This window comes from Squalius cephalus (assembly GCF_949319135.1).
Source record: "Squalius cephalus genome assembly, chromosome: 2".
NCBI lineage: Eukaryota > Metazoa > Chordata > Actinopteri > Cypriniformes > Leuciscidae > Squalius > Squalius cephalus.
This window is the reverse complement of record NC_137123.1, coordinates 1,533,220-1,546,318: the sequence shown is the minus strand read 5'-3', so window position 1 is coordinate 1,546,318 and position 13,099 is coordinate 1,533,220. Positions and strand designations below refer to the sequence as shown.

General features: G+C 38.6%; 1 protein-coding gene across 1 annotated transcript in view; it reads left to right on the top strand.

The window, feature by feature from the left end:
• Nucleotides 1-13,099, top strand: part of LOC307154377 (protein NLRC3-like) — a 46,726-nt gene that overhangs the window by 10,849 nt on the left and 22,778 nt on the right. Inside the window, exon 3 of the mRNA XM_079864270.1 lies at nucleotides 10,279-12,180. Coding sequence (XP_079720396.1) covers nucleotides 10,279-12,180 — 1,902 coding nt within the window. The remainder of the gene's footprint in view (nucleotides 1-10,278; nucleotides 12,181-13,099) is intronic.

Below are 13,099 nucleotides of genomic sequence, written 5' to 3'. Positions count from 1 at the left end.
GCGTTACATTTTCCGGTTTGCGTTATAGTGTCATTACTACAGATGTGGGAATAGGGATGAGATGAGAGTGTGCCTGGAGCATTCCTCCAGAGATGTGTCTTATTATAGTCTCTTGTGGAATATTAGCGTGTTGTGAATAAAGTTGGTGTTATATTGTAAAGGTACAGCAGGACTGCAGTGTTTGTGGACTGTGCTTTACTGTAGGGAGAAAAGCATGAATATCTCTATTAGCTGTAAAGCACTAGTCATTGCAGGCTGCAAACAACTACACTTAAGATTACACTAACAACTTAATTGTAATTTAATACATATTTAATTCATTCAAAATATTTTTATACCATCATTCATGACACAGTGCTATATCATCATCATTAAGCACACAGCAGTGGACACAACACTTGATGTTTTTTTAAATTAAACAACATACAAATATTTATAATTAAATTCATAATGTCTTTATTCATTAAAATGCATAATATCAGCGTCATATGCATATACATCAGTTACAATTCAAGTCTTATCATAACTGGTAAAACCTGAAAGTCAAAGAAAGAAAACATCTGTATTTTATACTTTCTTTAGACCATAAACAATATCACTCAATATTACTATTAAATACTATGGTAATGTCTCAAATGGATCCTATACCTGAGGCGACATTCCCTTCTGTGCTTTCTCTCATAAAATAACCTTTTATCATAGTAAATCTGCATAGCCTATCATTCCCAACTAAAGTATTGTTCAGCGGCAGTTGTGTTGAAGATTAGTGGACAGGCAGTCGCTTCATTAAATGAGTTATTTCCTCAGTGAAGCCTCTTCTCCATCTCCACTGATGTCCATCAGACTCTGGTCTCCTTCCCTCTTTCGGCTGAAGGCTGCAGGCTCGTCTTCTAGAGGCTTTTATGCATCAGCTGTATCCATTCACTCTCATCTCATCCCTTTCCCACATCTGTAGTAATGACACTATAACGCAAACTAGAAACTGTAACGCGTGAGCACGCAAAAGTCTGTATATATTGTTATATTGTTTTTTGTTGCAAAGGTCCCCTCAGCGGCTCCTTAACAAAGGGAATATCCGAGAGATAAAAAGATTGGGAAATGTCCTCAGCGTGTGTCTTCTGCAGGTCGTGCTCCAGGTGTTCATCAAAGCCCAGATGTGCCCAGATGTCGGCTTTAAAGTAGCTGGAGGATTTTTAGTTTTCTCTCACTCGCGTCTCTCCTCCCTCTGCCGTTGGATGATACCGCCACAAAGCACGTACGCCACACATGACGTCAGAACAGCGTCAGTACATTATAATGGGTTATGGTCTATTACTGAACCGACACCGAATCGTCCTCGTCTGCCTCGTAGAAGCGATTAATTTCGACACCCCTGATATCATCCTCAGATATGGAATATTTAGATGTACGGCTTTGATTTTCTAGCTGTCTTAAGCCCTATTCAGACGGGACTAGTTTCACAGGGGGACGTTAGAGAAATCTCTGTTTCACAGACGTACTTTGAGATTTTAATCCTGTCCGAATCTGCCATGTCTGTCTTTTTCTCACACGACCTCTGTAAAAATTCCAGAGCAAATTACCTCCTGTTTTTTGTCAAACTCGGCGGTCCTCAGAGAAGTCTAATCCCGTCCGAATGCGAATGTCTGTGATTGCCCAAAATGCCTTTTCTTGTGTGTTTTGGTCTACGTGAACTACCGTACAATCTCTCGCTATCGCGCCGGTATTCACGCTTCTGCTGTTTGCGCACTGATAATGGATGTAGATGTGTTCGGTACACTGCGAAGAAATACAAAAATGAAATCAACAAGAAGAGCCAAATCACGTAAACTGTTAAAACTGGCTAGTGTAATATCAGTTTCAGGCAAGATAACTTTCATTTCTGCACTTAATTACTTAACGTGTAAATTATATAAGTTAAAACTCTTTATTCCAGTGGGTTTATTATAGTAATATTATTTTATTACTATAAAATCATGATGATAAATGTATAGTTTTTTTGGTTTGTATGTATATATTTTTTTTTATATATGTATAGACAGAGACAATTTATATAAGAGACATGCCACTTCCTCAATCCTCAATACAACTATATAAGGAAAACCCATAATGGCAAAGATGGCAGCTGTATGCACATGTCCCGCCCCTCCCGCTGGAAAGCCAATCATCTGCTTTTAACAGTCAGCAGCTGACCACTAAGGAGCGAATGTACAGTGACGTGACATAACTGCCATATTCAACCTGTGCTTTTGCGCTGTGACCTATGGCTATGACTGGCGCTGAGCCAAAACGGACGCGCTCAGCACTTGTCATAGGCTATATCACAACTGTTCAGTGTTTTTAACCACATAATGTTTATTTTAGGATTCAGACATTTAAATACATGGGCAATTCCACGCAAAAGTCATCCTTACCATGAAAAAATAAAGTTTTTACCTAAAGATCAAAACCCCTTTTAAGTTGTCCATTTAGGTCTGTAATATACTGTATTAATGTGCTGTATCAGAAATTTTAAGAAAATTGCCTTTTTTTTCCACCACATATGAGGTGAGCAACAATGCTAAAATTTTCATTTCAACCAGCCATATTTCATGCTTTCAAAAGAGGTATCAAAGACCCCCCTTTTAAAAACTTAATTTAAACATAAAGCATTTTGCTGAAAGATGGAGGCATGCCTGAGAAATAAATATACTAATTTGGTCATAACAGCACTGCCTGTTGAATTTATAAGGGCTTTAATAAAGAGGTCTGGACGCTTCAGTGCTCTGTCACGTCCGTAACGTTTTAAAGATTAAGTTTATATAATATAACAATTATAAATGCAAATAACTTGAAACTTTATATGCAAAGCTAAACTATGTTTATGCTTACTAGGATCGACATTTCATTCCACTACTTTGCTCTGAACAACCATAATAATGCGTTACGGACGTGACCGTTACGGACGCTTCACATCAAATCATATGCACTTGTGATCGGTTTCAGGCTTACCATATATTCAGTGCATATCCAATAATCGCAATAATATTTGTGCTTTGTTAGTTTTAATATGAAAAAATGTCTCAACTTTCAAATTCAGTCTATTTTATAACAAAATGTAAACAATAGAGACCTCTTTAATACGGCGTGGTATATTTCTGTATATAGCGCCTCAGTGCGCGGCGGATAAAGCGCACATGAACGGATCTTCTCTTCCTCTGCCAGTTACAGGACGAAATATGAATATCAGAAGGTAGTATATGATACAGTACAACTTAAAGAAGAGCATGTGTCTTATAGCCATAGGACACTTTGGGATGTCGCGTTTTTCCCTCTTGGTTAAAACATGAATATTCATCATAATCCCGCGATCAAGCTGACAAAATAATAGTGATATTGCAATCATTTTGACTCACGACTTAAAAGTAGTTTAAAATTAGACATTTCAGACGTTCTATAGATATATTTCTCAGGTATGTGAGGCAAGTAGCCTACATTATACGCCTCCGTGTCCTGATTAAATTGTCTGCTATAGCCTATTTGCTACTTATTTAAAAAAAATCCAGGCAATTTGTTGATGAAACATTGATTAAAATTAAGATACAATTTATACAAAACGAAATTCACATTAAAGAAAAGCTTTCTACAAAAAAAAACTAAAGAATTGGTCAAAATCATGTCTGCCCGCTGATATACTGTATCCGATATATTGCGCATCTTATGATCTTACTTAGGGGTGTGCAGGGGCGGATCTAGAAAAATATTTATGGGGTGGCGAGAGGGGGGCAGGAATTTTTGAGGGGTGGCAAAATATGGCAGACGTATATACACTGAATTTAATCACAGTTAAATTGGCCATAACTTTTAATTTGTTGCTTCCAATAGGGATGGGTATCATTCGGTATTACTCTTACCAATACTCCTTATCGATCCGGTACTTTAACGGTATTCTTATCGGTTCTTTTTGTTATATTAAAAAAAAGGAAAAAAAATAAAATTTAGAACACAATTAATATTGTTTTATATTTTGAAATGTAAAATAAATATCTATAGACCCCTTCAATGTTTGTAAACATCGAACGCCTAGGTTGGGTGCGCGCGCAGCATGGGGTCAGAAAAATGGTGCGGCTAATAGACCGGCATATATATGCACTGTCTTTGCCATCACAGGAACGGGAACAGAACCATAATAAACTTGTTTTAGCTAATGGCGATTGTCTGCCTGATTAGAGTCCTGTACAGGTTCGGACGGGTGACCCGCAAATTTTGCTCAAACGGGTGAAAAATATCCAACTGTGTCGGGTCGGACACGGGGGAAACACGGGTCTAAACACGGGTTTAAAACAATCACATGCAAACGTAAAAATATATTCCGATTTTTAGGAACACGTCTACAAAAATATGCCTGATTGCCTGTATTTCAAGTTGATAAAATAATTTAAAATCCACATCAGTTTATTTGCCCACGCGCCACGCCCTCCCAGGATCTTTCACTTTTAAAAATTCCTCATAACCACGCGCGCGCGACCTGCTTGCAGTCGTTGAGATGGATGCTGAGGAGTTGAAGAATAGCTAGTGGAGATTGTAAAGTTGTCGACAGTCATCAAAAATCAAGTCCAGTGTGTGGGAGAAATTTGGAGTTATCTGAAGAAAATATTGTGATCGGCTTATTTGCTGCATGCATTTTCGTGTTGGATAGCCGCACATGTGGAACTTCATCGCCGAGGAAGCACGCAGATAACTGTGGTAACAAACCAAGCAGTTCTGTCGAACAGTACTTTTTCAAATTTAACACTGTTAAGTATGTGTATTTTTTTTTATATAATAAACGGGCAGACAGGGACAATGCTACGATCAAAGATGCTCGTGTTTAGTGTTATTGTGTTATTGACAGTTATTGTGACAACAACGGTATAGTTAAGCCCTGGTAAGTAAACAAATGTTTTCTGTAAACTGTAGACTGGTTTAATAGTTAGGTGAAGTTCGATATCTGGCATTAATTGTGACCTGTGTCATGCTACTTAACAGATAGCAGCAGTATCTGACCATAGACTGTAAAAAAATAGATCTGAACAGATGTCGTCTATTTTTTTATTTTTTTTTTACGGATGAGATCCTGCAGGAATCCGGAAAAACTTGACTCCACAACTGGTGTGATTTTCACAGTCCACGACGCAACAATAAGGCATTTTTTCTTGACGAGAAATTCTCTGGTTAACACACAATTCAATGGGATGGAATGAACTTTCTGACCCCGACATGCGCACTGCGAACTTAGAATTTTCCTGTGACGTCGACCGTGAAGGGGTCTATAGCAAAAGAAAAAGCAATGCTTTAACAAAACAAATAGAACATGTATGTTATGCAGAAGGGTGCAGGCTTTTGTGTTTTATATACAGAAGACATAGGACACCAAAAAACAAATTACAAACACATGGTCAAACAAAAAAAGTATACAATTAAACAAATATACAAATTATATACCCAGTGCTTTAATTTCAGTAATGTCTACTGACAATTACTGTTCAGGAGTAATATGGGCTAAAAAGACATCTAATAAAGTCAGATTTAAAATAACACTGCATAGTTTATCATAGATAGATTAAAGCTTATATCATTCAAGAGCTGTGACTGATTTTCTCTTTGCCTTTTGTTGTTTGGTTCACATTAATGGAGCAATCGTCAGCAGGATTATTAGACTGCTGCCTCTTTAAGACCAAATGCAGATCTATTTATTATTACGCATCATATTTTCTCCCAACTATTAACGCCCATACTTAATCCTATTGTATTTGTTATTTCCCCAGTTGTAGCCTAGTTTCATTGCTGTGATATCTGAGAGAAATTGGATTTAATAGGACTGCTTAGCTAATCAAATGATCGATCTCCTAACTGGCACTGTATTGTGTGTTGTAACGTAACGGCGACCATCAGTAAACGTTATGGATACAATATTTTATATTTTTTATCAAGCTGTTCTTGTCTTTACTAAAATAAAAATTAGGCCAATCAAAGGGAAGAGTGCTCTTACAAATCACGAGGGAGTGTTTGACCGCTGATTTTGGCTAACGTAATAGACTCGCTGTTTTTGCTGATGCTGAATCGTCTTTAGCATACAATACATTCATTACAAATGTAACTTTAAGTTAAACGTGTGTTTAAACTACACCTGGGGAAACTCACTTCACCTTCAGAGGCTCTGGGGCAGCTCAGTCTCTCCAGTCGGGTTGCAAGACACTGCGTACTGCAGACAGATGCACTGTGCTGCCTGCCCTGTGCCCTGCTGCCACTGGTGAAATTTCATTTTCGCGGGGGTCGCTGCCATGCTAGTGATGGGTGAAACCATTGTGAGGGGGAGGGGATTCTAAATCGGCTATTTCTGTTTGAGAGGAGTTTGTTGCGGTTCTCCTTGGCCTTCAACGTGTAGGCTATGAACATAAAATATCCTTAAAAAATATTATCTGATTTATAAATGGGGTGGCAACGGGGGTGGCAAGACTGTATCCCAGGGGTGGCAGCTGCCACCCTTTGCCACCCCGTAGATCCGCCACTGGGGGTGTGCCATATCATACCGTCCACGATAATACCGGTATAAATTTTTACATGATAAAAAAGTGTCATATCGCGATATCACTGATATAGCGACGCAATGACGTATGGCGCATTACGTTCCTTAGCACGCACAATAACAACACCTGTCTGAGCGCGAGAGCAGCAAGTCAGCCTCCAATGACGATTTAGTACCTAAAAAGGAGCTACTTCAATAGTATTTTAATAATTCCCGCAGGTCTACCACTTATAATGCGGGAAATTCCCCCGCAAATATTGATTTTACCAACCGCGTGAGTGTTCAGCGGTGCCGCGTCTTCTCTCTCTCGCTTTCAAAATGGGTTGCACAAGTCAAGCGTCGATACCACACTCTTGTGTTTAGCAGTCAGGACATGACGGAATTGTCTTTTGTCACTTGCATCGTAACTAAAGTTTATCATTTTCACTTCTTTTTAAGTCTTATCAGTTTAAACATTTGCGATTTTAAACTATTCAGTACTCTCGCGCGCTCTCTGAGAGATGTTTACTCTGCGTGCATACAGTAAAGCCGCCTCACAAACAGCTCGCGAGTAACAAAAGTTCTATTTCGCGGATTATATTGCTTTAACGGGGGAAAAAACACGCAAACTTGTGTAAAAATTCCGGTCATGGTTAGTATATTCGTAAACAGTCGGTTATGTCTGAAATAACCATAAAACGTGCGTGACAGTGTGACAGACAGTATAACAGTAATGGATCCGGGCACTAGCTCTAAAAGTGACAGCAGCCATACTGTATGTGTCTGTCATTAATGTTGTCGTCAAAACAACAAAAGATAGCTTTCATTGTAAGGAATCAGAATTAATAGCCTTTAATTTAATTTAGTCAGGACTAGTGTTATTTTACATTTGATTACCTTATTCAGTTTATGTAGTATTTCTGAATAGTGTTAGACCTACCCAAAAACGTTTCTCTTTATTTGTATCTTTATTATTTTGTATATATGTTTTGCTACTTTTTTCAATTTAATTCAAAGATTGAAATCAAGCTTCCTTGTGTTGTGTAAACTCTGAAATACAAAATTACCCAATTGTAAAAACACAATGAGTGAGCAAACATTTAGGTGAGATAAATGTAATAAAAAAAATTGTCTAAATTTTTTTATATCGTCATAAATATCATTATCGCAAATATTCTTGAAATATCGTGATATAATTTTGAGGCTATATCGCCCACCCCTAATCTTACTCATGCTGTTATCCTTTCATATAATCAACATATGAAATAAAAAATACAATTATTTTATTTAAACATTAATATGAAACTAAATGCCTACTCAAATGTAATGTTGGAGCGGGATTTGAGTGAACGCCGTCTTACCGGTGAGCATGTTGGGGGAGAGGTACGATTTTCGAACAAATATCGAATATTATTTTTGCTTATAATGCCAATCCTTAATATTTGGTGTTTTAAATGCCTGTTTGAGGTCTCTGTGAACGTTTTAAAGCAGTATTTTAGTGCCGCTTTCAGAGCGGTCACGTCCGTAACGGAGAACTGTCACGTCCGTAACATTGTTTTTTCCTCATAAATGCGAAAACGAAAAATAACATAAAATGAATATTTTATGTTCTGTGGAGAGCCAACCCTTCTTCATTCGGTGGGTACTATTACTTTTGGTTTGCGCAGTGTAATTCACAGAATTACTAAAAAATATTTTGGCAACAAAATGTTAGAGATTTTTTTTGTCACGTCCGTAACGCATGTGTATTTCCCTCATATTAAATATAAAACGCATGCGTAGACTGATATTTTTCTAATGTCTGGACTCCTTTATTAAGGGAGTATGGATATATAAACAGACGTTTACAATATATTGGTATTAAATGCATTTTCTGAGAATTTATATTTCAAGTTTTGACTGCAAATGTCACGTCCATAACGCTGGAATTGCCCACATATAATTGTTTAAGTGCTGGCACAACACCGGCATTCTGGATAGAGACGTAAATTAAGTTGGTGTCGTGAACGTGAACCCTTGCGCATGCGTAGTAAAAGTATAACCTGTGGGGAAAAAGGTGTTTTAAACCTTATTTTGGGGCAAAGTCATCAAACTTTTCCAGCGATTTTTATCATATTTTACTGCTGTTTCTATACGCAGTTTTTATGTCCCGGTGACCAGTGCAAAGTGCAGTTCTGACTCTCTGCCCATTCATTTAGATAGGAGCCTGGTCTTGTTAGTCCGAAATAGCTGCCCGGAGGCGTTGCCAAGATGGCGGCCGAGTGGCACGACTTGCCTAAAAGGACTTTGGTATAGATCAGTCATATGACCATACGCAATCCACGCATTCTGAACACGTGATCTTCTGCAATGCCCACATGTAAAACACAGACACTCCTACCTCGGTAATAAACACGGAGATATTAGTACGAATCCGTACATGAAATCACAGACTTAGGTTGATAAGAATTGTAACTCAAACATTGTTTCCGTCCGAATAGGGCTTTAGAGTTCAACTTATTTCATAAAATATATATTTTATATAAAATAAAGTTCATAAATAATTTTCATAAACTTAAACCTACTGTATATAACTTCTTTTTTTTTGGATTTACTTATTTTCTTTTTACTTCAGCAATAATCTGCCAAGGGTCTTCTTTAAAATGATGCCAAACTTAAGTCTGTGCTCCCAATCTTCAGTGTTTCATTACAGTGTTTTGACTCTGACATGTTTGTCCTCTATATAGCTGTGTAACTTTATAATTGAAGCTTAAATCTGTTCTTCTAAACCATAACTCCTGCTGAATATGGCGTGACTGGAGAAAATAGTGTTTCAAAATCAGTTTGTTGAAATATTGACCTAGAATTTATGCGGCAACCAATCAATGCGCCCCTCATTTGCATTATTATAATGACCGTCCACGACAGCCAAAACATCGCATCAGATCTCGTGAGACAATAATACCTTTAGAAATAAGGGTCTGAGGAGCTCTGTGTTTATTTTTTTGCCACTTTTTTTTTTTTTTAGAAGTGCCTGAAAGACTATAATAGAGCGTTGGGTATCCAAGGTAACACAAGGTCATGACTCCTTTAATAAAATTAGGAAAAAATGCCCTTTATAAAGGTAAAAAAATGTATTCTCATAAGAGTGTTTTCCAACAGTGATTTAATGAAACATTGACAATTTAAATTTGAAGGGAGTAAAGCCTCTGTTTAGGTTATTAAGGAAATGTAATTTTGCCAAAATTTATTTTAAATAAATGTTAATTTTAAATCAGCCTACTTCAGTGTGCTATGTGTCCATATCATCATGCTCAACACTGAGAATCTGAATAACTGTAATGTGATGATCAGATGCAGATTTCTAAATCAGAGAATATCATATTATGGGCGGTTGGCGGGCGGATTATTTAATTTTAACAGCGGATTTGTGTGACTCAAAGTGCACCAGATTAATGAATTTATCTTTAAAATGTACAAAATGTTCTTCCGGGGGGGCATGACCCCTGACCCCCCTAGAGGTACCGAGGTCCACTCACTAAAATACTGTGGGAAACACAGTCGGCTATATGATGGTCTACGGAAAATACTAATTTAATTATCTTACTATTAAAATACATGATCAGGATTTTACCTCCTCGTTTTGAGCCAGGAGAAACCCTGAGTGTTGTTTATAAGGAGAATCTGTTAAACTGACCATGTTCATTAATGTGTTGCTGTTCCTTGCATGTTTTATTCACAAACATGTTTTATGTGTGTATTTTGTCCCCATTCAGAGATGATCAGACTGGAGAGCAGGATTCTCCTCAGCCAGTGAATGATGAACTACAGAGAGTCAAACACAGACACAAAACCAGCATGAAGAACAAGTATGAGAGATTATTTGAGGGACTGAAACTCCAAGGGAATGAAACCCTCCTGAACAGGATCTACACACAGCTCTACATCATAGAGGGAGAGAGAGAAGGAGTGAATGAAGAACATGAGGTTTTACAGATGGAGAAAACAGCCAGAACACAACACTCACAAGACACTCCAATCTACTGCAATGACATCTTTAAAGCCTCTCCTGAACCAGGACGCCAGGAGAAAGAGCAGATCAAGACTGTTCTCACTAAAGGCATCGCTGGAATCGGGAAAACCGTCTCTGTGCAGAAGTTCATTCTGGACTGGGCCGAGGGAAAAGACAATCGGGATGTAGATTTCATGTTTGTGCTTCCATTTCGAGAGCTGAACTTGATCCGAGATCATCAGTACAGTCTTCACAGACTTCTGCTGGACTTTCACCCTGAACTTCAAGATCTGGACTCAAAGATTTATGAGAAGTGTAAAGTTGTGTTCATCTTTGATGGTCTGGATGAAAGCAGAATCACACTGATGTTTTCAGACGCTCAGGAAGTTTCTGATGTGACTGAGACTTCATCAGTGGGTGTGTTGATGTCAAAGCTCATGAAAGGAGATCTGCTTCCCTCGGCTCTCATCTGGATCACCTCCAGACCAGCAGCAGCCAATCAGATCCCCTCCAAATACATCCACCGTCTGACAGAGATTCAGGGATTCAATGAGCCTCAGAAGGAGGAATATTTCAGGAAGAGAATCAGTGACGAGCATCAAGCCAGCAGAATCATCTCACACATCAGAAGAGCAAGAAGCCTCCACATCATGTGCCACATACCCGTCTTCTGCTGGATCTCCTCCACTGTGCTTCAGAAGCTCCTGGAAGAAGATCTGAGTGCAGAAATCCCTCAAACTCTGACTGAAATGTACATCCACTTCCTGCTGATTCAGATCAACATGAGGAATCAGAAGTATGAAGAGAGAGATCCAGAGGAACTCCTGCAGTCCAACAGAGAAGTGATTGTGAAACTTGCTGGAGTGGCTTTCCATCAGCTGATGAAGGGCAATGTGATGTTCTATGAAGAGGACCTGATTGAGAGCGGCATAGACGTCACTGACGCCTCAGTGCATTCTGGGATTTGCACTGAGATCTTTAAGCAGGAATCTGTGATTCATCAGAGGAAAGTCTACAGCTTCATTCATCTGAGCGTTCAGGAGTTTCTCGCTGCTTTCTATGTGTTTTACTGCTATTTAATGAAGAACAAGGAACCACTGAAGCTTCTGTGTGAATTCAGGCCTGATGAAGAAAGTGATTCTGACTCTGAAAATGGATCTGATGAAGACTCTCTGTATGATCTACTAGCATCAGCAGTAAATAAAGCCCGCTGGAGTAAGAATGGACGGCTGGATCTGTTCCTGCGGTTCCTGCTGGGCGTCTCACTGGAGTCCAATCAGAGACTCTTACAGGATCTACTGACACACACAGAGAGCAGCTCAGAGAGCATCAGGAGAACCACACAGTACATTAAAGACATGATCAAAGATGATGATGATCCTTTTGATGATGATGATGATGATGCTCTCTCAGCTGATCAATCCATCAATCTGTTCCTCTGTCTGCTGGAAGTGAAAGATCAGACTCTGTCCAGAGAGATTCAGGAGTTTGTGAAATCAGACAAACACTCAGAGGAGGACCTCTCTCCTGGTCAATGCTCAACAATCTCCTACATGCTTCAGATCTCAGAGGAGGCGCTGGATGAGCTGAACACCATGAAATACAACACATCAGCTAAGAGGAGAAGAAGACTGATACCAGCTGTGGTCAACTGCAGAAAAGCTCTGTGAGTGTTTAATCATTAATAGCTAAAGAATCCTTTAAATAACACATCTTACATCTTTACAGGGGTCATGACATGGAGTTTTTACATTGTTTATTATATTCCCTGAGGTTCACTTATACTAGGAGAGCCAAACTCAGTTCCCTAGAGCACAGGTTTCCAAACCCTGGGTCGCCAGGATGAGTTAAGGAGAATGGAGTTACATTTAAAATAAAATAAAAATTTGTTTTCATAAAGTCATAGTCTATAGGGCTGTATAAAAGGAATAAATATGCTAAATATATTTGACTTAAATAATTAACAGATTAACAAAAGAAAAGAGAAAGCTGTGTGACAGTATTCTGCTGAGTTTGGTTTATTTTTGTGAAGCGCTCCACAAACTAGTTGACAGGAAGGAAACCGGAAAACACATCCTGTTTGTTTATTTATTTTACAAAGCCACAGTGTTCTGGTTTATTGTGAGTGTACACAAATAAAATTAAATACTTCAAAATGCAGTTTCGAATAGAGATGCGCCGATCCAATACTCAGTGTTGGCTCTGATACTGCCATTCTTTGCCGGATCGGGAATCGGTCAGATGAGATCCAAATCTGATATTGTGCGTATACTATTCTGTGTTATTGTTAAGCCTCACAAAAGCCACAAAAAACATTATAAAGAACGGTCAACTTTTCGTGCACTATATTATAAGTGTTCTAAAGCCACTCCATAGTTTAATGTGATAAAGTGATTTAATGATTAATACTTAAGTCGTTAAACTCAAGTAAGTGCTTCCCTCCGCTGCGGCTGTCAGTCATTCTCCATCCAGCACTCAAACAGCGCGGCGCGTTCGGTTACGGCAGTCAACATGATGAAACTCTCTCCAAGATGCGTCAATGTTACTATTGTTATACATTATCTGTAGAGAAAGGTCTATGGTTT